At 38.6% G+C, this 22,096-nt stretch overlaps 2 protein-coding genes across 2 annotated transcripts in view; one reads left to right on the top strand and one right to left on the bottom strand.

Annotated features, from left to right (window-relative positions):
- Positions 1–2,756: 2,756 nt before the first annotated feature.
- LOC137286435 (tubby-related protein 3-like) overlaps positions 2,757–22,096 on the top strand; it is a 77,578-nt gene continuing 58,238 nt past the window's right edge. The window contains exons 1-2 of the mRNA XM_067818296.1: positions 2,757–2,847; positions 20,013–20,118. The gene's annotated coding sequence lies outside the window, so the exon portion shown is untranslated. The remainder of the gene's footprint in view (positions 2,848–20,012; positions 20,119–22,096) is intronic.
- On the bottom strand, positions 11,756–12,373 carry LOC137287965 (filaggrin-2-like). Its single transcript, XM_067820332.1, has one exon. The coding sequence runs from the start codon at positions 12,371–12,373 to the stop codon at positions 11,756–11,758; it is 618 nt and encodes a 205-aa protein (XP_067676433.1).

The raw sequence follows: 22,096 nt of genomic DNA, 5'->3' as shown, positions 1-22,096 counted from the left end.
ACTGACATGAGGGAAAATAATCCCCTCGCCCTTAGAATCGACCATTGTTTTCTGCACCTGTGGAAATGGCTGCGGGTTCCTATGGTACAAGTATCGATGGCTGTGCTTGAGAATTCTACAAGCAACTCCCTACTGGACATTTCACAAGGCAATCAAGTATGCCCCTTTCACTTGTCCGTCCATTCATCGTTAATTAACTAACTCTCAAAGAAAATGTTTGTTTGTAATTCCGATATTCTGTCATTAAAATTAACCCACCAGCCGCACTTCATTTCAATCTTCTGCCCATCAATCCTTCTAGCCTTTCATTGGTCGCTCAAGGACACTTACTCACTCACAATCGAGACACGTTAGAATTGGTCTTCAGTAACCCATGCCTGTCGTAGGAGACTTGTCGTAACCGGCTTTGTTGATGAGGCTCGCTGACTAGGTTGACACGCTCATGTCATCGTATCCCAATTGCAATGTTCATGCTGTTGATCGCTTGATTTTCTGATCCAGACTCGTTTATTTACAAACCTCCCTAGTATAGCTGGAATACTGATGGGTGTGACTTAAAACTATACTCACTCACTCGCTCACTCACTCACTAATGAATCTTTTTATTCCCCCACCTAGCCTCCCCTCACTCATTCACACTGGTAGAGAACGCGTGCTGTTTGTCAGCACATAAACGTCGTCGCGATGACCTACACCCCTCTCTAACCTAAAACCCCGTCGTGATATTGCTGGAATATTGCTAAACGCAGCGTAAAATTGTACTCACCTGTTTCCTCTAGTCAACAAAAGGGTCGCCATGTATTGCCTGATCCGGGTACGAACTGGTCTTAAGCAACTCATGCAACTAACGAGATCGGGTGGTCAGGCTCATTAGCGCTAAGATAGTCGTAAGTGAATATTGATGTGTGACACGACAATCTTAACGCTAGGAGAGCGTCGAAAATCTAGGCCCTACTTGACACATACACTCGTATCCCACTTGCATGGGTAGGTCGATGCTCATGTCGTTGATCACAGGATTGTCTGGTCCAGATTATATATACAGACTGCGTCATGTGGCTGGGATATTGCTGAGAGCGACGTTAAACAATAAACAATCACACGAACACATGAACGAAACCCGAACAAAACCTGACTGAATCCCTAATTTTACTCCTGAAACCGGGTTTACAAAAACTACCTGCACGAAAACAATGATCACCTGCTGGAAAAGATCATGATTAACTGTAGACATATATCAGTGCAAAATAGGATTGTATAGCTACTGTGATATTAATATGAATACACATTATTGACAAAGCGTAGGATCTGGTGTCAGTGACGAGCCGGCGTGTGTGAATTGGAGGTGCACCGTTATAACTGGTATTCCCCGTCACTGGAAACTGCAGGCCCCAGAAACACTGTAGCAATACGGTGTGCTGTGTATTCAACGAGGACGTAACTGCATTAGACAATGGTCAAATTGTTGAGTGAGTGCTGAGTGGGTGAGTAAGCATGGTTTTACGCCGTTGTTTTTCTTTTCTTTTCTTTTTTCTTTTTTTTTTTTCTTATTTTTTGTTTTTTGTTGTTTTTTTTGTTGTTTTGGGTTTTTTTTTTATTTTAGCAGTACTCCAGCAATGTCAGGGCGGGAACACCGGTAAAGAGGCTTCATATATTGTACCAATGGCGGGAATCGACCCAGGGTCTTCCACGTGATGAACGAAAGCTTTCACCCATACTCTACCCCACCGCCCCTGATTAAAATTGCATAAATAATTTGCAATAGGAAACAGCTGTAGCGCAATTGTTACGAAAATAGAATGTTGTGTCACATCGAAGCCAGCCGTATTCTGGTGGCGTAGTCGAGTTAGTCGTGTCTGAACCAGACAAACCCGAACCATGCTGCAGCAGTCGTGTCAGCGTTAAGAAATCGATTTCAGCTTGACCTGACTAAAAGAACTGTACTCCATAACCAATATCATCCACGTGCGATCTTCAGGCGTCCCAGTCACCATGGAAATCAGGAACAATTCAGGCAATGTACGTCATTACTGTACGTGTGAAAATCGTCGTATATGTTGGCGTGTTAATCATTGATTTCTCCAGGTTTTGTAATGGCGATACTCTTTACACAATCATATCGTAACTGGAGTGACGAAATGTACTTTTTAGGTGCTGAATTCACCTCGATATTATCCCAGTAATTAAAGTTAGGGGTGGAAGGGGTGTATGGGTGACCGAAACTCAAGGGGTAAGGATCGAGTGTCACAATGGTTGAAGCCCTGGGGGTAAGGAGAATCTAAAAGGCCGAAACTCGGGGTAAGGAGTGTCTGAGTGACGGAACCTCACCCGGTAAAGGGCATGTGCATGATTTAAATTATGAAATTTTGGAGGCGGGAAGGGGTCTGAATAAATTAAAATCTAGTGATGGAAAACTTCTTAATGACTGAACGTTTGGGATGGGGGTCGAGTGTCTGAAACTGGCGGTAAGATAACTGACGATTGCAAACTCCAGCCTATGCGATAAAATATGGCTAGTCACAAATATTAATTAAACCCTTATCGATACTCGAATTGTATGTCATTACTGTACTTGCAAATAAAGAACTTTGAATCGTTTGACAAAAAATACTTAGATTTTGCGGAATGGGGTCCCTGAAACTACACGTGGGTAAATATTTATTCAAGTTTCAGCGTATGACAACTTGTCAGCTGATTTTGACAGATTGCTTGTCACCGCTGCCAAGAGATGGCGCTTGTCGGGACCAAAAATAGCCAATGAGAAAAGCCGGTATTCTCCGCTGCCGAGCCACTTCCGCTGAGCATACTTTTGAGGGAAATTGGACTGTCACTTTGTTTATTAGTCAGGTAAAGCGTGTTCGTGTTTTATTATGTGACAATACAGCGCCGGTTTAGGTTAGAAATACACCAGTTTCCATATACAAATCCGGATCTGATGTCAGTGTTTTATCCGTGGATTAGTTGCGATGTAAACTCAGTTATTTCCATTTTCGAGCGTGTTGAACGGTGTTGTTTACGATGCCGATGCATGTCGTGTCTCGTTGTCAGGTGGTCTTGTTTGGCTCTTTAGTCTTACGTACTTCATGTGTGTAGTTCCCGATGTGATGACTGCCTTTTAAAACCTGCTTTGATACTTTGTTTTGAAGAAATGGCACTGTCATTTCAATTTCATTTATTTGATGTTTATTTCATGTAGTTAAAAGAAATGAGTAAATAATATGCCATTGAGCATGTTCCGCTGCAATCTAGTCTTAGATCATAAAACGTGTAAAAGAATCTTGCATTTACATATACATTGGAATATTGTGTTTTAAGATGTTCATGCCATAGGCACTATTACGCTCAAAGCAAAGCCTACTTACTAGATGACATTTTCTTCTCTTTTTGTTTAGTCACAGACAATCTCACTCATAACCTGAATGTAAGAACTCTTATACAGGGTTGTTATCCAGTCTCATGTCTGCAGTATATGCCAGGCGATAGTATATTGTTGATAATCGTGGACTGTATAGGGTTCACTAGTCCATTAAAATATTGAATGTTTGGTCTTTTCCACTGCCAACTTTGTAATGGTAATTCGATAACAACTACAATGCAGTAATCTTTGTGATTGCTAGATAATGATTTATAAGCAGTCTCTATTTCAGTAGGATGTTATCTCCAGTTTGTGAACCATTACTGAAGCACAACACATGAAATACAACTTAAGCATCCATTCATTTACTTTAGTGATGATAATGTTGGAATATTAGGATAATAGTTTCCTTGAGATCATGAGTATATACTCAAACAGAGCTCTGCTGACAGATTATTTTATGGATGTTTGTGACAGTGGATGTCATCCAATGGAAAATTTATGTTGACATGAAGTGTCACCACAGAATATAACTTAACCCATAAATATCAGTATAAGTAAACTTTATTTCATTGTTATTCTTTACACTCAACTACCAAGACTAACATACCCTACAAGCAGGTCACCTCAGGCGACCTTTGAGATTGACCAATCAGAACACAGCATATCAAATCACGATACTGAACATTCGCTCTTACCTTTTGAATTTTAACCTCGAAAAGTTTTGTATCTGAGCGATCGCTTCCAGGTGATGCACATGGAGCATGCTACAACACTGTCAACAGTGAGCAGACAGTTGCTGAAAATAGTGTTTTTGTCAATGTTTAAGGATGTCAGTTTGTGGAAATATTTGCTAATGGTAACCATGTCATTAGAAACCCCAAAGCATACTGCAGGTCAAATATTTGTGTTTTATGTTTCTAAATTTTGCTACCATCATATTTAGCCTGGCACATTTTTGCAGTTATTTTGGAAGCTCTGCATTACATTTGACTGTTAAGTTAACCTGTGAAGATTCGGGTTAGAATTGGTCTTCAGCAAACCCATGCTTGTTGTAAGAGGCTACTAACGTAATTGGGTGGTCAGACTCGCTAACTTGGTTGACACATCTTATCATGTCACAGTTGCGAAGATTGATGCTCATGCTGTTGATCACTTGATTGTCTGGTCCAGACTCTATTATATCCAGATTGTGACCATATAGCTGGAATATTGCAGAGTGCAGCATTAAAAACCAACCAAAAAGTCCCTTCAGTTACTTCTGACCTTTGTTAACTTTGCATTTTGAGAGTGGCATCACTCACATGCTTAATAGAAGAATGACAGCCTACCTTTCTGACCTGACATAATTCTGTAGGTATTACATAAGCAACATAAAGTTACACTACTTTACAGATAGTTTACTTTTCAACTTCAAGGAAGAAAAACACACTGCTGGCAAACAAGGTGAGCACCGACCTGACAGTTGACCCTTATCAGCATGTATGAGTGCTGCTCACTAGCACTTGCCACAGATTGTTTGCAATTAAGTATAGTGTGATGGGTGAAGCGCATGGTCAGCCTTAGGAGCAAGGCATGTGCAACTACATGGGGAATCAATTTCAAGGACATGCACTGCATGTGTACTAGCCTACGCACTAGCCTACATCTGCTCTCCCTCTCACAAAACAAATCCTACTTGCTCTTCTCTCCAATTTATCCTTGTTTGCCAGTATGTATGGTAACTTCTTATCCGAGATCTTCATAAATAACCTGTTCACTTCTCATCTATTCTGTTGACCACCTCTTGAAGCACAATAGGCTGGTATTTGTCAATACCACTTTTTTATGAATTGATATTCAAAATCCATGATGATTCCCTTTGTTTACCAATGTTGCTCCCTCGAGATTAAATAGAAGCTGAAGCTAGGCAAAACTGTTTCAAAACATGATAAAGGTTTTTGCTAAAAGCAATACAGAGGATAAAGAAATATGTTTTGGTCAGTGTGCCATATATGCTGTTATATTGCAGTGTAATTTATTGTTAAATAGTGTTTAGGGGTATTACATTGTTTCTGGCAAGTGTCCGTGGGTGTGTATGTTTTTACACCTCTTTCAGCAGTATTTCAGCAATATGATGACAAGGGACCAGAAATCAGCTTCACTGAGATTCAGTAAAGACCAGCACTATAAGAAACCTTTGGAGCAAAGAATAGTCTGGAATCTCCTGAAACAGCAGAGATTAATGAGACACAGTTTAGACATTCTTGGAAGGTTTGACTGAAGACTATAGATTAGACATTCTGTTAAGGATTGATTGAAGACTATAGATTAGACATTCTGGGAAGGTTTGATTGAAGACTATAGAAATGAAGAATAATTTAGGATAAGTATAAAGTTATCACCCTGGATATCTTGCCTGCTGAATATTATTATCATTGAGCAGCCCTATTATAATGGTATTATATTTCATACTGCAAAGGAATTTTGTACTGAAACTCAATCGTGTTCTATCATTTTGACTACTTTTCAGTACGTTGTGTTGATTTGTAAGCAGCATGACTAAAACTGTAAAACTATTGCTCATCATGATTAGTTTAATGGAAAATGTGATCAATGCATTCCACCAAATCAAATAATTCGAAAAATATTTTTGCATCCCATCAATCTGTTTTCATCAGTGGCACTCTCAGTCTCACAGCCATTTTGAATGGTAGTGCACACAGCAGGAAATCCTGTGTTGAATGATAACATAGTTTATGGGTTGGGTGAAGGACAATTGAAGCTGTACTATTCTTGCAATGATGATAAGTGTTCAGGACATCCTGCAATCAAGTTTACATTGTGTTGAATGATTAATTAAATAATAGATGCTTCATGATGTTGACGAGGCCAACTTTTCCCTCCGCAAAAAATCCATGGGTATAATAAAGTTCCCACTAATCTTTGTCACTCACTCACTCACTCACTCACTCACTCACTCACTCACTCACTCTCACTAACACTCACTCACAAAGCAATCAAGTATTTGTCAGTACATTACCAAAGATGTGTAAGTAACCAAAATGAAAAAATTACTAGTAAATGCAGTTACTCTGATCTTTCCAATTGTCAAAGCATCATAAACCACAAACTCTTAGCATATCACAAAGAATCGACGTGGAGGGCTAGTGGTTAAAGCGTTTATTCGTCAAAGACCTGATTACCCACATGGGAACAATGTTTAAGCACACTTCTGTTGATCCCTGGCTGATATTGCTGTAATATTGCTAAAAGTGGCATAATACTGAAACCCACTGAAAAGTTGTTGCTTCTTTGATCATTTTCAGTCTTGGTTGTTGCTTCTAGGTTTTTTTGGTTAGTGTTAATATGGTCCATCCACAAACTTTGCCCAACTCAAAAGTATGGATTGTACATGCTCCTCTGCCTCCTTGATCATGCCATCTTATGTTCAGCTCTGTGGTTACACACTGAAGCAGTTCAAAGTGCATTTTTTTTATCAAACAATGATCATACTTTGATGCTGTTTTTTCAATTCCAAACATGTGGACCTACATGGATGAGCAGTTTCTGAAATATGTCTTATTCCCAACAATGCTTTTGACCCATAAATGTCACTTGCCTGTCTTGAAAGTCACAGGTGACACTTGTAAGAACATGCTAAAGTAGATATTCATTAGCATTGTTCTCAGATTTAATTCACTCAGTGCGTTTCTCATACATGGCTTTGTGATCATGAAAATAGTTCTGGCTCTTGGGTTAGTGTGTCACAAATTAGTGTCAGATTCCAAACTGTCAGTGAAGGAGTTTAGTCAATCCCAACAGAATTATTACCATCAACAGGCGAGGAGACAGATTGTTGTTTTGGACACTGTATGTAAAATCAGCACTTGATGCTATCAGATGTCCTTTATTAGATGATGGGGTAGCTTATTGGTTTGAGCGTTTGCTTACCAGATCTGGGTTTGAAGCCCATTTGTTATGCTCCTCTGTGATATTTTTGGAATATTGCTAAAAGTAGTATAAAACTGAAGTCATTCACTTACCTGTCATGATTCGATTTTGAACCCCACCTACCCCATCAACTCAAGTATCCATATATACTTTTGAAAACTGCCTTGTGTTTGATTTTAGCATGTTTTTATCATCTTGGTCATGGTGATAGTAAACAAAGGAATTACAACTGCCAAGGTCAAGGTCAAGACCATTACCACTTGCAAGTTTAATGAGAGCCTTATCTACCTTCATGTTTCCTCACATACATATTTTAGTTTGAACTCTTGGGAGACCAGATAACCAAGAAAAACCTACTGCAGCTCGTCTGTGTAATTTAGTTTGAGTATATCCTCTACACGAGCCACACTGGAATCACTGCAGAATAAGCTTGTACTACATTAATACAAGCTTTTTAAGGGATTAGAAGAAGGTAAATATTTTTGCCCATTTGGATCCTGTTCCAATTAATGGTTTCGAAAAAGTGTGCTGAATGTGTTCTTCAGATTTCACAGCGTGTGTTGTCATGCCAACACTGTAGAGTATTTGACATGCTCATATAGTGTGGCTTTGGCTTTGTAAGGGATCTGATTTGAGTATAACAAGAGTCTGCATTTTTCATACAGATTTGAAACTCCCTTAAATTCTAAAATAGTAAGGTTTCTCTTGAAAGGCCTGTTATTTAGTATCAACCAAAGTCTGGATTAGCCAAAGAAATGGCTTAAAAACCTTTACTGTTTTTCACAAATCAGACATGAATGTCAGTATAAGTATTAGTCATATTGACAGACTAAATTCATCATATTTTGTTGGTTATATAGATTTGGTTGGTTGTGAAAGTTTGTAATGTTCAAATTTCATTTAAAGACTGTTCATGTTGATGTACTGTAATGAATGCTGGGTTTAAGATTTAAGAAGATATTGACAGAATGCTATTTTAACCCAGCTATAAAGCTAAAACATTGACATTTGAATGCTATGGTTAGATGTTGAATTGTTGCATTCCCAGCTGTTTGAATCGTGCATAATCATACGTATGGTATATGAATATATTCTCAATTGTGGATGTTGGCAATTTGGTGTTAGTTGATAGAATGAGTAATTGATACCATAGTGGAATGTCAAGTCTGGAGCAAGCAGCAAGCAGTGACTACTGTTGAGAATTGGTTGAATTCTCAATTGATGATTGCTTGATTACCAACGAACAATCATCGAGAAATGTTGGTTAGCATCATTTTTCATATTTCCTCAGGGGTTCAAGAATCCCACCGCCTGATGCCCAGGACAAGTCAGTTTTCATTTCGAACAATCAAATAATGGTATCATACTTGTCCGTGGACTACTAGATAATTTCCTCTTATGGTTTCAAACTGTTTCATATCTGCTCATAATGTAGCTGTTAAATTTCGCAATAATGTGAGATATCTATAACCTAATGAAGCTTGATACTTTAAAGTGATGACCAGTATATCATGAATATACAATTCCTTGAGTCTTCAGGGAAAAATTTGTCATGACTTTTGAGTCAGTGAAGTGAGTTTTCTGAGAATTAAACAAGTTTTCAGCCCCTGACAACATTGAAGATATGTTCCATCATCAACTGTTTCAATGACTATAACAATAGTTCAAAATCGTTTGTGTTTGATTATGAGAAAATGTGATTGATTGCTTGGTCATTTGGTAACTGCGACCAATCTTTGATTATTTCAGTTGATCGGTACACCACTAATCTAGATGACAAGGTACAATAACATGTATTGATGCAATTATAATTCTGACCAGCTAACCATCTGATTCAAGCAAGTCTTTTGTAGGGTCAGATTATATGACCTAGTAATTATTACAGCAGCAATGATTCGGTTCAGTTCATTGAAAATCAAATCTGACACGTTTGTTTCGATTTTCCATAACCATTTTCACTATTTCGGTTCAATATTTAAATACCTATTCAAATTATTTCCACACTGCTAGAATGTAATTTTCTTCAACTTGAGCAAGGCAAAATGTGATTGGCCGACACCGGGCTAATTATTCACTGAGAATTGTTGTTAATAGACATCACCAAGTTGACGATGGATTTCATTCTGAAAAGGCCAACTCGGTGAGTTGTCTTAAATCTGATGTTTGTGTATAAAGAATCAATTTGAAAATGATCGAACTGATGGTCCAATATAAAAAATCTAATCCAGTTAAGGTCTGGGTGAATCGTTGTAGCCTTGGTAATTATGTCAACTAATCTATATTGGATTAGAAACTTTTGCAAGTGTAATTGTGCACTACACATACCTGAACTGATGACTGTTGTGAATAATGCATAAACTCTATGCTGCATTGTATGTACCAGTGTTGCTAATTAGACAGGTATATAGCTGTTGTGGGATTATCAAGGTTACATGGTGGAGAACTGGAACAGATACAAATTAGAGACAACAATTATTCAGAATGGTTGATGAATATACCTAACTCATTGATGAAGAAATATGCAACTTACTAGAAAAAAAATATATTTACTACTCAAACTCAAAGAAACCTTGAACCAACACTCAATGTAAATGATAATCTGGGTACCAGTAAATATTAAATTATTAAATACTCAATGGTTGGAAAACATATTATTGTTAGTATTAATTTTTTTAAATATTTTAATTTAAAATATAAAGATACATGCACATGTACACATGTACTGATTGATCAGTCTTATGCTTGCATACACAACAAACCATTTGTGATCATTTTCTAAATAAATGTCTAGCCTCATTTATTTCCTTCCAAACATTCAAACTGTTTCCAAATTTGTATTTTTTTTCAATAAAATTAACAGCATACTGTTTTAAATTGTTAAAAGCAATAAGCACTTGAGTAACATGCTTTGAACATGTATGGAAAATCACTTTACAGACACATTGCAACATTATCCTTAATAGTCACTTTTGCCTGAGAAAATATCTTGTAGGGTTTGATCAGGGGAAAATATTAACATGTCCACACATATGGTCCTGATGCAAGTAGCCTCCAGTGTGCTGTCAACTTGTGCTTTGTCATTCTCCAGGTACAATCAGTTCCCTTAACATGCTCAGTAAGTCAATATGGGAATCAATCAGTATGGTAATATATCTGCTTTCCCCAATATGCAGTATCAACTGTTTGATAAAAGGATGATCAAATTCTAAAAATTGTTATTGTTGGAGTTACACAAAATGCTGCGTCCTTCATGAATGCTTAATACTGATTGAAATTGCTTCTGCAGCGCTGTCAACCGGGCCATTTTAATTTGTTTGAATGTGCTTGGTGTAATGAGCCTTGAGGTTGTTTCGGTCATCCCACATGAGTTACCTCCCGTTGCCATAGAGCCTGTGACAAGTTGTACCTGTAATGTATTATTAAGAGATATAATAGAATTATCTAGGTCTCTACTAGGCCTCCCAAGAACCCAAGTTAATCAGAGCTGATGAGAGTAACAGAAAGCTGTGTGTAGAGTGATCCTTGATGCTGCATACACTGATACTGATCAGCACCAATGGCAGGCACAACACACAACCTCTACACGACACAAAATCTCTCATACACGATTAAATTGTCAACTCAGTGGTGTCAAGAAAGCTGTTGAGTCTACGTCTACAGGATTCCTTTCTGTCAAATTTTGGTGTTTCATCCCACTTGACTGCCCTGATGGTCATTCTGCATAGCTACCCGGTCATGAATGACTTAGCAGGAAGCAAGTGCAGCAATAATTGCATTGTGTGAGATTTGATTGCTATAGCATTGAGTGGTTTAACTTGGTTGCCAGGCAACCAGTAGGAACTATTGACAAGGACATAATGATAAACTTTTGTGATTTACGACTCCTGTTGTTTTGGAGAGTTACTGTTTGGAATTGGATGATTGTTGTCAGTCGCTAGTTTGGAATGACCAGGTAAATATATTTGTTTTCAAATATTGTTATTGAAATACTATGAGCCTTCTGCACATGCTAAATACCTTTGTAAAACTTAAGGACAGAGTTGTTTTTGTACAATTGGTACCCTGAGTCAGATAATGTGACTCATGATTCTGTCAGTTATGTCAAAACCCTGTGTCTTGTGTTCAGACTCTGTATAAGATTCTTGCATGCCAACCCAATGTATGTTGTGTCGTAACACTGTCAAGACCTTGTGTCTTGTGTCTCAATCGGTCTCAGTGACTCTTGATTCACTGGCTCACATGATCCTGCCCCATGTTGTCTCCTTACCTTGTATAAGTTGTAACTCTTACATCAAGGCTCTGAATCTTGTCCTAACTCTGTCTTGTGTCCTGATCCTATGTCCTATGACCTGATCCCATGTTTTTTGTCCTGATCCTATGTTCTGTGTTCTGATCCCATGTCCTGTGTCCTGTTCCCATGTCCTGTGTCCTGATCCCATGTTCTGTATCCTGATCAAATGTCCTGTGTTATGTTCTCATGTTCTGTATGCTGTTTCCATGTCCTGTTTCCTGTTTCCCATGTCCATGTCCCATGTCCTCTGTCCTGTTCCCATGTCCTGTGTCCTGATCCCATGTCCTGCTCCCATGTTCTGTATCCTGATCCCATGCCCTGTGTCCTGTTCCCATGTCCTGTGTCCTGTTCCCATGTTCTGTATCCTGATCCCATGTCCTGTGTCCTGTTCCCATGTTCTGTATCCTGATCCCATGTTCTGTGTCCTGGTCCCATGTTCTGTGTCCTGTTCTCATGTTCTGTATCCTGATCCCATGTCCAGTGTCCTGATCCCATGCCCTGTTCCCATGTTCTGTATCCTGATCCCATGCCCTGTATCCTGATCCCATGTCCTGTGTCCAGTTCCCATGTTCTGTATCCTGATCCCATGTCCAGTGTCCTGATCCCATGTCCTGTTCCCATGTTCTGTATCCTGATCCCATGCCCTGTGTCCTGATCCCATGTCCTGTGTCCAGTTCCCATGTTCTGTATCCTGATCCCATGTCCTGTGTCCTGTTCCCATGTCCTGTTCCCATGTTCTGTATCCTGATCCCATGCCCTGTGTCCTGATCCCATGTCCTGTGTCCTGTTCCCATGTTCTGTGTCTTGTTCCCATGTTCTGTATCCTGATCCTATATCCAGATCCCATGTCCTGTGTCCTGTTCCCATGTCCTGTATCCTGTTCCCATGTTCTGTGTCCTGTTCCCTTGTTCTGTATCCTGATCCTATATCCAGATCCCATGTCCCGAGTCCTTATCTCATCTTGTTCTTTGCATCTTCTTCGCATGTCGTTAGTCCTTTGTTGTTTCTGAATCTCTGTCTTGTGTTGTGATCCTGTGAATCATATGTCATGATCCTGTGTTTTGAGTATATATCATTTGAACATTATAATCTGACACTGTGTGACTTGTTTCCTGATCATATGTCATCATCATGTGTTCTGAGCCTGTGGCTTGTGTCAAGAACTGTTGTCCTCTGTCTTGATACTAAGTTGTGCGTCCTGATCCTCTGTCTTGTGACCTGATGCTCTGTCTTATATCCCAATGCTGTGAGTGAGTGATCAATGTTCCAGCAATATCACGGCAGGGACACCACAGAGTTTCACTCACTGGGAAACCCAGTATTGTGATTCTTGTACTTTTAGTAATCTTCTGGGTTGAGTCACTTATGGGATTCGAACCCTTTATCACTCTGATTCTTAGGGGTGAAGCATCTAACAACCCACACTTAATCTCAGCAATCACTCAAGCACTGCAGCCTCCACATAAAGTCTGACAGCTGTTAGTCTAGACCATGTACTTTGTGCACTCATCTGAATCATTAGATAACAAACTCAGTAAATTAATCATGTTCATCCTTGCATGATGTTATTTTGAAATTCTCCTTTGCTCACTTTAATATGCTAACAGGTCTATTGCTTGTACAGAAAGCACAGTGTAAAACATGATATGATGAAACAAGTGTAAACATGTTCAACTTGCCCTGCTCTCTACTGGAACCCAGGCTTCCAGATGTAGCCCCATGTCATTACATCGCTGCGTTTGTCAGTTATCTTCTTGTTGGTTTTGGTAAGTCCATACTGTACATATACAACGTTTTCTCTCTGTTTTATACCTCCTTGCCAGTGATACAAGAAGTGTCACACCACCTGAATAAAGAAGTTGTTCATCCGTTTAAGTTTAAGGACCTTATCTAACCAAAAAATACAGTGTGGGAAATATATGCTGGTCCTGTGGTCCCTGGCTAGTAAAAATTGATCTGGTGGCCAGTGAATTTTGTATTGATACTTCTGTAAATCTACGAATGTTATTTTGGACTCATGAAGTACAAACCAGGGCCACTAATTATTGTCCACTCACTGGTCCTGTGGTTTAGTGGGAAATTTTGAAAGGTTTCTTTCCCTGTAAATTGATTGCCTGTTAAGAGTTAGTATTAGTTCATTAAATACCCAGTCAGGGCCTAGTTGTGGTTTGTTTAAACATGTTCATGAAGCTGTTACAACAGTCCAGCAACAATGTGTTGAGGTGTCTTTGTTCTCTCCAACCAAGTTCAATGATCTATCACTGGTGAAAACTCTGATGATCTACACAGTGAAAGGTGTGATACCAACACAACTGGTGGTTTGAAGGTCCATCATGCTTGTGTCAATCTTATTTGTAAATGAATTGTTTGTTTTTTCTTGTCTTCACTGAAGTTTAATCACCATGATTACAAATATGATCAAGAAGAAAATTCAGTGGTGTTACGTTTCTTTTAAGTGTAACACTATTGTTCTGTCCAACTACATGTACTGCATATATGTACCATGTCATGATGGAGCTATTTCCCAAGATGACTTTCATGACAGATATTAGCATATATTTTTGGATGCATAATGTAAAGAAATTGAGCTTCAGTTTTCATATTTGGTGTGATATAATAGGTAGTTTCAGTCAAAGTTCAAAGAAACTGGAGTATGAATGTTGGTTTGAAAAACATAAGATCACAACTGAATCTTAGAACTATATACCTGGGTAATGTTAAGGGTCCAGAACAGTAATGAAGCTAATCTATTCTTGCAGTCATGATGGTGTTCAGGAAATCCAGCTCACAGGTTTACAGGTTTACATTGCTCTAGATAAGCTGCATATCTGCTTAAAATATGCTATAGAAAAGTTGAAAAATAAATGCCAGCATATGAAAAAACACTAAATGTTTATGTTTACACAATGTCAAAATAACATACCTAATGCATCCAAATCATGTTGCGTATTGAATCAAGCTATTTGAAGTTTTTCCATCTCTAAGTATTCATGGTTAAAAAAATTTGTAAATGCAGTTAAAATGTGCAGCAGAAATCAAGTACTAATCGTAGTTTACCAACTCTTCACTGATTGGCCTATCTGTAAATAGCGACAAGTCAAATACTTGTTTTCTTTCTGTAGACAAATCCATAATGGGAAGGAAGTGTGATCGAAAGCTTCCGACATGCTCAAAGTAAACTATCTCATTTTTACAAACAGAAAACAACTTCATTCAGGATTGCTAGTTGCATTAATAGGCAAGTAATGTGTTTCACAATCAGAATCAATTGCCGGTGATATTATAAATGAACTTGTTACATCACTTGTTTTACGCCAGGGAACTGAAAGAACATGATGGGAACAAGGTTTTGTAAAAAAGAAACTGTTTTGAGTGAAGACATGACCGTTATTTCATCCATTAGACATCTTGGTATCTTGTTTAACACCAATACGACTATAGAACACATGCAAGGGTTCAAATTATATTTTAAAAGCCACTTCTTAATAATAATAGTAATAATAAAAATACAGCCCTTCTGACAATCTGGGTAATGCAGAAGGCTGCAGTGTTGGGGAGCCTTCATATTTTCCAGAAAGTTCTTGGTGGGTTCGACTAGGCAGTGTTTCCTGTGAGAAGTCCCATTCGCTGTCTGGGCTGCATGTAGAAGGGGTGAGGGCCCTGACCTGATTGATGATGAGCTTTACCAGCCTGACTGTGCCAGGATCACTCAAACACTCTCTGATGCATAACTATCTTAATCTGTAAAACATAATAATAATGTGGGTATTTATATGATGCTACATCCAGGTACTAACACCTGCTCATGGCGTTACAATAATATAGGAGAAGAAGTTAGTTAAATAAAAAATGCATACAGAGATACAGTTGAAATGTAGAAAGTCAAGTAATAGCCAAGACGAAAAAAGTGTTTTTTAAGAAATGATTTAAATGTGCCCAGAGATTCAGCGTTCTTGATGCGAGTGGGCAAGTTGTTCCAGAGACTGTCAGCTACATGTTGGAATGATCTTCTCCCATTATGAGGATGAGTCGAACTTTAGGCATGGCAAGTACCTGGCGATTTGGGGATCGTAATGGTCAATATGGGATGTACTGACACAGAAGACTGAACAGGTATTCAGGTGTTTGTCCATGAAGAGATTTGAAAGTGATATGTAGAATTTTGAAGTCAATCTGGAATTTGACAAGTAACCAGTGCAGAGACATCAGTGAAGGTGTCATATGATCTTTCTTGGACTTGGGGCAGACGATGCGAGCAGCTGAGTTCTGTAGTTTTTGAAGTTTGTGAAGTTGAGATGAAGTGATGCCAAAGTGCAGACTGTTACAGTAGTCGAGTCGAGAGAGTATGATGGATCAGACCAAAGAATGAGCACATTCTGTTGTGATTAGATTTCTGATGGAACTGATGGTTCGCAGATAATTATGACAGTTCTTATAAAAATGGTCGGTTTGGGATTCCAAAGACAAACTGGCATCAAGATATATTCCAAGATCCTTAATGAAAGGGGAAGGTTTAATGTGACATGTGGAAATTTTCACATTGCAGATGGAGGTATTCTACAGCTGTTAGAGATTACCAAGGGCGAGCAACTCTGTTTTGTCGCTATTCAGTTGGAGTTTGCCACGGGGCAAGTCGCTTTAAGAAAGTTATCCTGATTAGTTTTTCACTTGCCCTGAGGTTTTTGTCATAATTCTGATGATGAAATTATGAACGCATTAATCAATATGGTATTTGATGTTAATGTTTACTGGACTATTTATCAAAAAGTGATAAATAGCAAAACAAGATAACTATACTTTATTATCATTGCAAAAGTTAGTAGCTACATTTTCAGCAGATATGAAATGAAATCCAAGTTTATATGCAGTTTAATATCGTAAGAGGAAGTTATCTAGTAGACCACAAAAAAGTATGATACCAATATTTGATTGCCCAAAATGAAAACAAACTTGTCCTGGCATCTGGCAATGGGATCTTTTAACCCCTGACATATTATTTCTTACAGCACATATGGATAAAGCTGTATTAACTATAATTGGCATTGTTGAGTGAATGTTGTCTTATTCTGTTATTGATTAAAACAGTCTTACACCCATCCTTCTCTGAAATGAACACTCAGATTTTAAAAAGATAGTGGGTATCTACAACCATAGATATATTCATCATCCTCCAGCCTGAACATGACCCCACCCAGCTCCTCGCCCACCAAAACAACCAGCATCCCCTCATCACGTTTACGATGGAGACTGAGCAGAACAACCAGCTACCCTTCCTTGACATCTTGTACCCCACACTTCCTCCAACCATCTTCAGACCACTGTGTGCAGACCCCTCCCCCTCCCCTGTATGCATCAGTACATCAACAACAACTCTAAACATCCTTCCAAAGTTAAGACCGGCATCATATCGATCCTAACTGGAAGAGCGAAGAATATATGCTCAACAAACCTGTATGATGAAACTCAACACATGAAGAGAGCCTTCATAGAACTAAACTACTTTCCAGCCCAAATAGTCCACAGAACCATTGCTGCTAGTATAGTAGTCCTACCCTGTCCCCTCCCTCTAAAAGACCAATACCTAAGTCGGTCCCCATCTAGCTCACTATTCTCTACATTGGTAAACCGTCACACCAGATCACCGACTCTTGAAACAACAAGCAGATCACCTTTTCGTCATCTTCCAATGGAAGAATACCTGCAACGATTGACAATGACAACCCGAAATGTGTGGTTTACAAAATAAACCATGATTGTGGACAGTTATAAAGGCAAAACATCGTGGCTCATCAACACCAGTGTGAAAACACACCAGACATCCATCACTGGGTCCAACAGCAAATCGGCCATCTCTGATCACATCCATGCTTTACCTAATCACCACAGAAACTAGACTGACATCACCATCCTGGTCAACAACCCAAAGGACTTCACCAAATGCAAACTCACCAAAGCCATTCATATCAAACGCCAAAAGCGTACCATCAACCAAGATCAAGGATATTACATTCCATCAGCTTATGATGCACCCCTATACCCATCAGCTGTATAAACTCTGTCTTGTTAAAGGTCACATGCAAAGATTGCAGATTTGCAGATTCTGATACCTTTCGGTATGCACTTACCGAAACAAATCATCAAAAATGCCAATTCAACCTATAAAGTCGAAAAAAATTGCGATGAAAAAAAGCCCACGAAATTGGAGTTCAAACGATTCACTAAATTTCCCCCAGCGCTGGGAGTAGTTTCGTGGATCTTGAAACAGTATACATGCACGGAGTATGAGGTCGTGAGCAGCAGTCTAACCTTGCTTGTCTACACAAACAAGTAAATAATCTGCTTGTTACATAAAATGATTTGTTGATTGTGGTAAGCAGCCTCTGTCTCAGAGAGAGCTCAATGTCTGATTTATTGACACCTATATGTCTGCCTGCCTGTCTGCTTAAGATAATGTGCAATACACAGCTTCAATTATTGACTAGATGCAATTTGAACATAACACCTATCAGGCTATACACAATAAACAAAAATTGATTTAAGACTCGTACACCGAGTCCTGTCTCTGCCACATTATGTAATTAGGCAGGTATGATACTTGTACACATGACATGTTTTTATGTCTGGGATGCAAACAAACTACATCCATTTTTCTCGGATGACTGGATCTGATGGAAAGTGGTGCAAACTCTTGTCAGTTTCAAGTCCTGCTTTGTACTTCGACGAATGACAGTTTCCAGCCATGCAGTAGTTCACCATCTCTACTGAGACGATTTTTGATTGAATCGAACGTAAATTCAGAGAACATGTATTTGCAAAACCCAACATCTCTATATATTCATTCTTCATTGACAACAACTTTTTAATATTTTAGTGTATATGATTTTGTTTGACAACACTAAATGAATCCATACTGAAACAATGCATCAAGTACAATAAAAGAAGTTGTTATCCATAAAGAATCTTACTTTCTTGTGACTCGCCATACTTCTGAAATGCCTATCAAACAGATCATTTTTCTGTACACACAAAGAGCCCACAGTGTATCAGCAAATGAACCAGCCAATCGGAGGCTGTTGTTACACTTAGGTTCACACCCACGTGCTATGACTGGGTTCGGCCTCCTGAGGGCTTCGTTTCGAGGGCAGTAAGACCAAGTACGAAATATTGCACTTTTGAATCATGATTGTATGCATAATTTGAATTTTTACAAGCAGCAGTGTACATTATATGTCATGAATAAGTGATAATTGTGTTTTAATTATGTTTGATTTTTTGGTTGCATGTGACCTTTAAACCACCCCTTTTCATTTGTACATCTCTTCGATGCCTTCCCCCATTACCTTCCCACTGGCTTCTTCATCACCTCAATGTCCATCCTATTGTGTTCATTACCTTGTTATCTTGTTTTCTTTGTGACACACAGAATATATACTTTGCTGCCATTGTATGTTATATTCTTGCTTGACAACAGTACAAGAACTTGTATCGAAATGTCACACTCTCATAATAAAGAAGTTGTTAGTCATGAAGTTTGTCAATTTTGTACTTCTCAGCTTCTAAAGTGCCACTCACAAAAGTTACACCCACTTGAAATTAAAAATAGTCCATGTTTCAATGCTTCAGTGAGAGTGAGCGCTACTTTGCCCATGAGAAAGAACGAAGTGCATGCCTGCGCTGCTAGCATCTATGTCCTTTGTGATGTCGATGCTGACAGACACCATCAACAATGACTGTGCGCCCCACAGGTACTCTGGACCTGGCCAGAATCCCCCAGCTATAGCAGCTGGGTTAATTAGTGCTGATTGTTGCACTGCATGATGCCACCTGCAGGAGCAGAATCAAATCAATTATCCAGATTGGAACAACTATTACTAAGTGCCTTGTTGTGTCGGGACAACGTTCATTTGAAATAATGAAATCACTGCTCATTTGTGGTTGCTTACAGCAGGCCATTGTTTGATGGGATTAACTGCTACAGGATTTAATTAAGTTAATCCTCCCATTCCCACAAGGATGGAGCGGGTCAGGCTAAATCCCCATGTAGCTTGTTGGGGCCAGTAGCAACATGTAGCAAGATCAGCTTATATCAGGTGGTAGTGAAAGTGAAGTCATTCTTGTTTAGGTTGTGCTCTTGTGTGTTCTCTGTGGAAGTGACTCTTGGTCTGTTTGTCCCTCTGTCCCTTAGCTTGTTCTCAGTGGAAGTGACTGTCTTGGTTAGTTTGTCCCTTTTTTCCCTAGTTTGTACACTGTATTGCAGGACAAGGGATATGAAGTGATTCTGTTCTGGACATCTACTTCAGTGTGTCATGTCTCTGTGGGACAATGGGGTAGCCTAATGGTTAACACGTTGCTCGTCACAGTGATGTTACTCACTGTAATATTGCTGAAATATTGCTAAAAGTGGAGTAAAACTAAACTCATTTCTGTCTACAGTGCTCATCACTCCTGTATGCTGCGGTGAGTTCTGTGGCAGTGACAGCTTTGACCTCCTCACCCTCACATACCTACACCCTTTGCACGACTTGTAACGACTTTCCAGGTAAGAAACTTTGTTGAATCATGTTGTGTTCACAATGTATGATTACAACCAGAAACTGAACAAGTGATCAGTGTTCATGATGTTGCAATACCATTGTAAGGACTTAGAATCACTGAAACAAGTTGGGTTCTTTGTTGCAAATATCTCACTTTCTTTGACAATATTCTATCTAAACGATTATTGAAAGTAACACAGCATCAGATAAACCAGTGATGAATGTTTTGAGATAAGCTCCATCTCATTTAGGTGCAAAGACATGCAGTCAGATAAAGGTGAACGTAATGTATTAATTTTGATGTTCTAACATCATATTGATGGCAGTTATAGTAAATGGAAATACTGTAAAAAATGAATTTCAAATTGCGATAATACTTCCAGTTTGGCATTTAAATATATGTTGTGTGGTAAATAAGTCAGCATAAGTTTTGAAACAGTAAGGATTACAGCCTTGACTGGCTTGAATAGTCCCTTGACTGCCTGAAATATTGCTGACAGTGATAACAGCAACAGTAAATTAGCTTTTCCTGAAGACTGAATGTAGTGTTTTCATGTAAAAAATAGAAATTTTTGAAGCCAAGGAAATGTTTGAAATATTTGAGAATGATAATGCCGATCAAAAATTAATCATGGTATGACAGTGTGGCTTTCAAATATGTCAGCGTCATCTGAGGCTTCTCAGTCACAATATTCAGGTAGCTCACAATTGATCGCATAATCCTCATGGTAGCTTTCGGTGTTACCATGGAAACCAAATACTATTTTGCCCGTAGAAGTTTCACATATTTTGTTACACGTGTGTTCAGCATGGCTCCATCGTGGATGGTATTGATTGAGCTAGAACAGTTGGACGGTAATAAGAATCGTAAACACAACTTTCCGGCATCACAGAACAATATTTATCTCAATTATAACTCAACATCCTGTTGGCTAGAGCTGTTTTTGCTGCCGTGTATTTCCTGTTTTATGTTTTGTGCTGGTTTAGGATGATTTTACAATATGAACAGAAGAGGTAATTATAGTACAGGTTTTAATGAGCCAAAGCCGACTGAAATATTGATGTGTGTTGTAGACAGCTATTATATGGCTTGAACTAATGACTAATTTCCGTTTTTCATCCTTATGATTGTGTTTTGTAATTACTGATTTTTTTTCAGTTGTATTAAACATGTTTACGTTGATGCAATCATCATTGTATAGCTGGCTCTCCTCCAGCATACTCATCAAATCAAATATTTCTTTCAAACTTTTCCATTTTATCATTTTTGTTGATCATGAAATCATTGGAGACCGGGTAAACTGACTGACTGAAGGTAGACTGAAACATACTCAGAGGAGTTATCCCCCTTACACTATCGTTCATCTCCAAAGGACTTCTGCTGTTACATGATTAGGCACAACATACACTGTTTACAGTGCTGGGAAGAGAAAACTGAAACATAGCATCACTCATGTCATACTGTTAAAGATACTGATAGCTACTTAAGAACTGTTTACATGCCTTTGTAAGCGACAATTCATTTGACTTGCATCTATTTTCTAAAATGTTGAAAACTGACATTCTTTTTGTAATCCCTTAACTTGCTATATATTTAACAAACATTGATCTAACAAGTTCAACCACTGAACATGCTCACAAATATTGGAACCTGTAACTATTCTGAAAAACTGACGCCTGAACAACCTGATGTGACACATTTATTTCGTTCACTAATGTACTTTTGAATGGAAACATCCTTTGTTTATATAGCGAAAATCAAAAGTGAAAACTTTTTTTTCCAATGACTGACATTGTTCATGCCAAGTGTAGGTACAAAGATGGGTTGATCTTGTCATTCAAATGCGGTGATTAGTATTTCTAGTTGAGACTTGAAACTGACAGCTAAGAGATACATTATCCTGTGTAAGTCTGCATCAGAGAGGTGACCTAACTCAATCTGGCACCAGTTGAACAGTGATCTGTTAATACTTACATAGCATA

The sequence above is a fragment of the Haliotis asinina genome, chromosome 6 (assembly GCF_037392515.1).
Source record: "Haliotis asinina isolate JCU_RB_2024 chromosome 6, JCU_Hal_asi_v2, whole genome shotgun sequence".
NCBI classification, from domain to species: domain Eukaryota; kingdom Metazoa; phylum Mollusca; class Gastropoda; order Lepetellida; family Haliotidae; genus Haliotis; species Haliotis asinina.
Note: the sequence above shows the minus strand (reverse complement) of the source record. Positions and strands in the feature narration are given on the sequence as shown.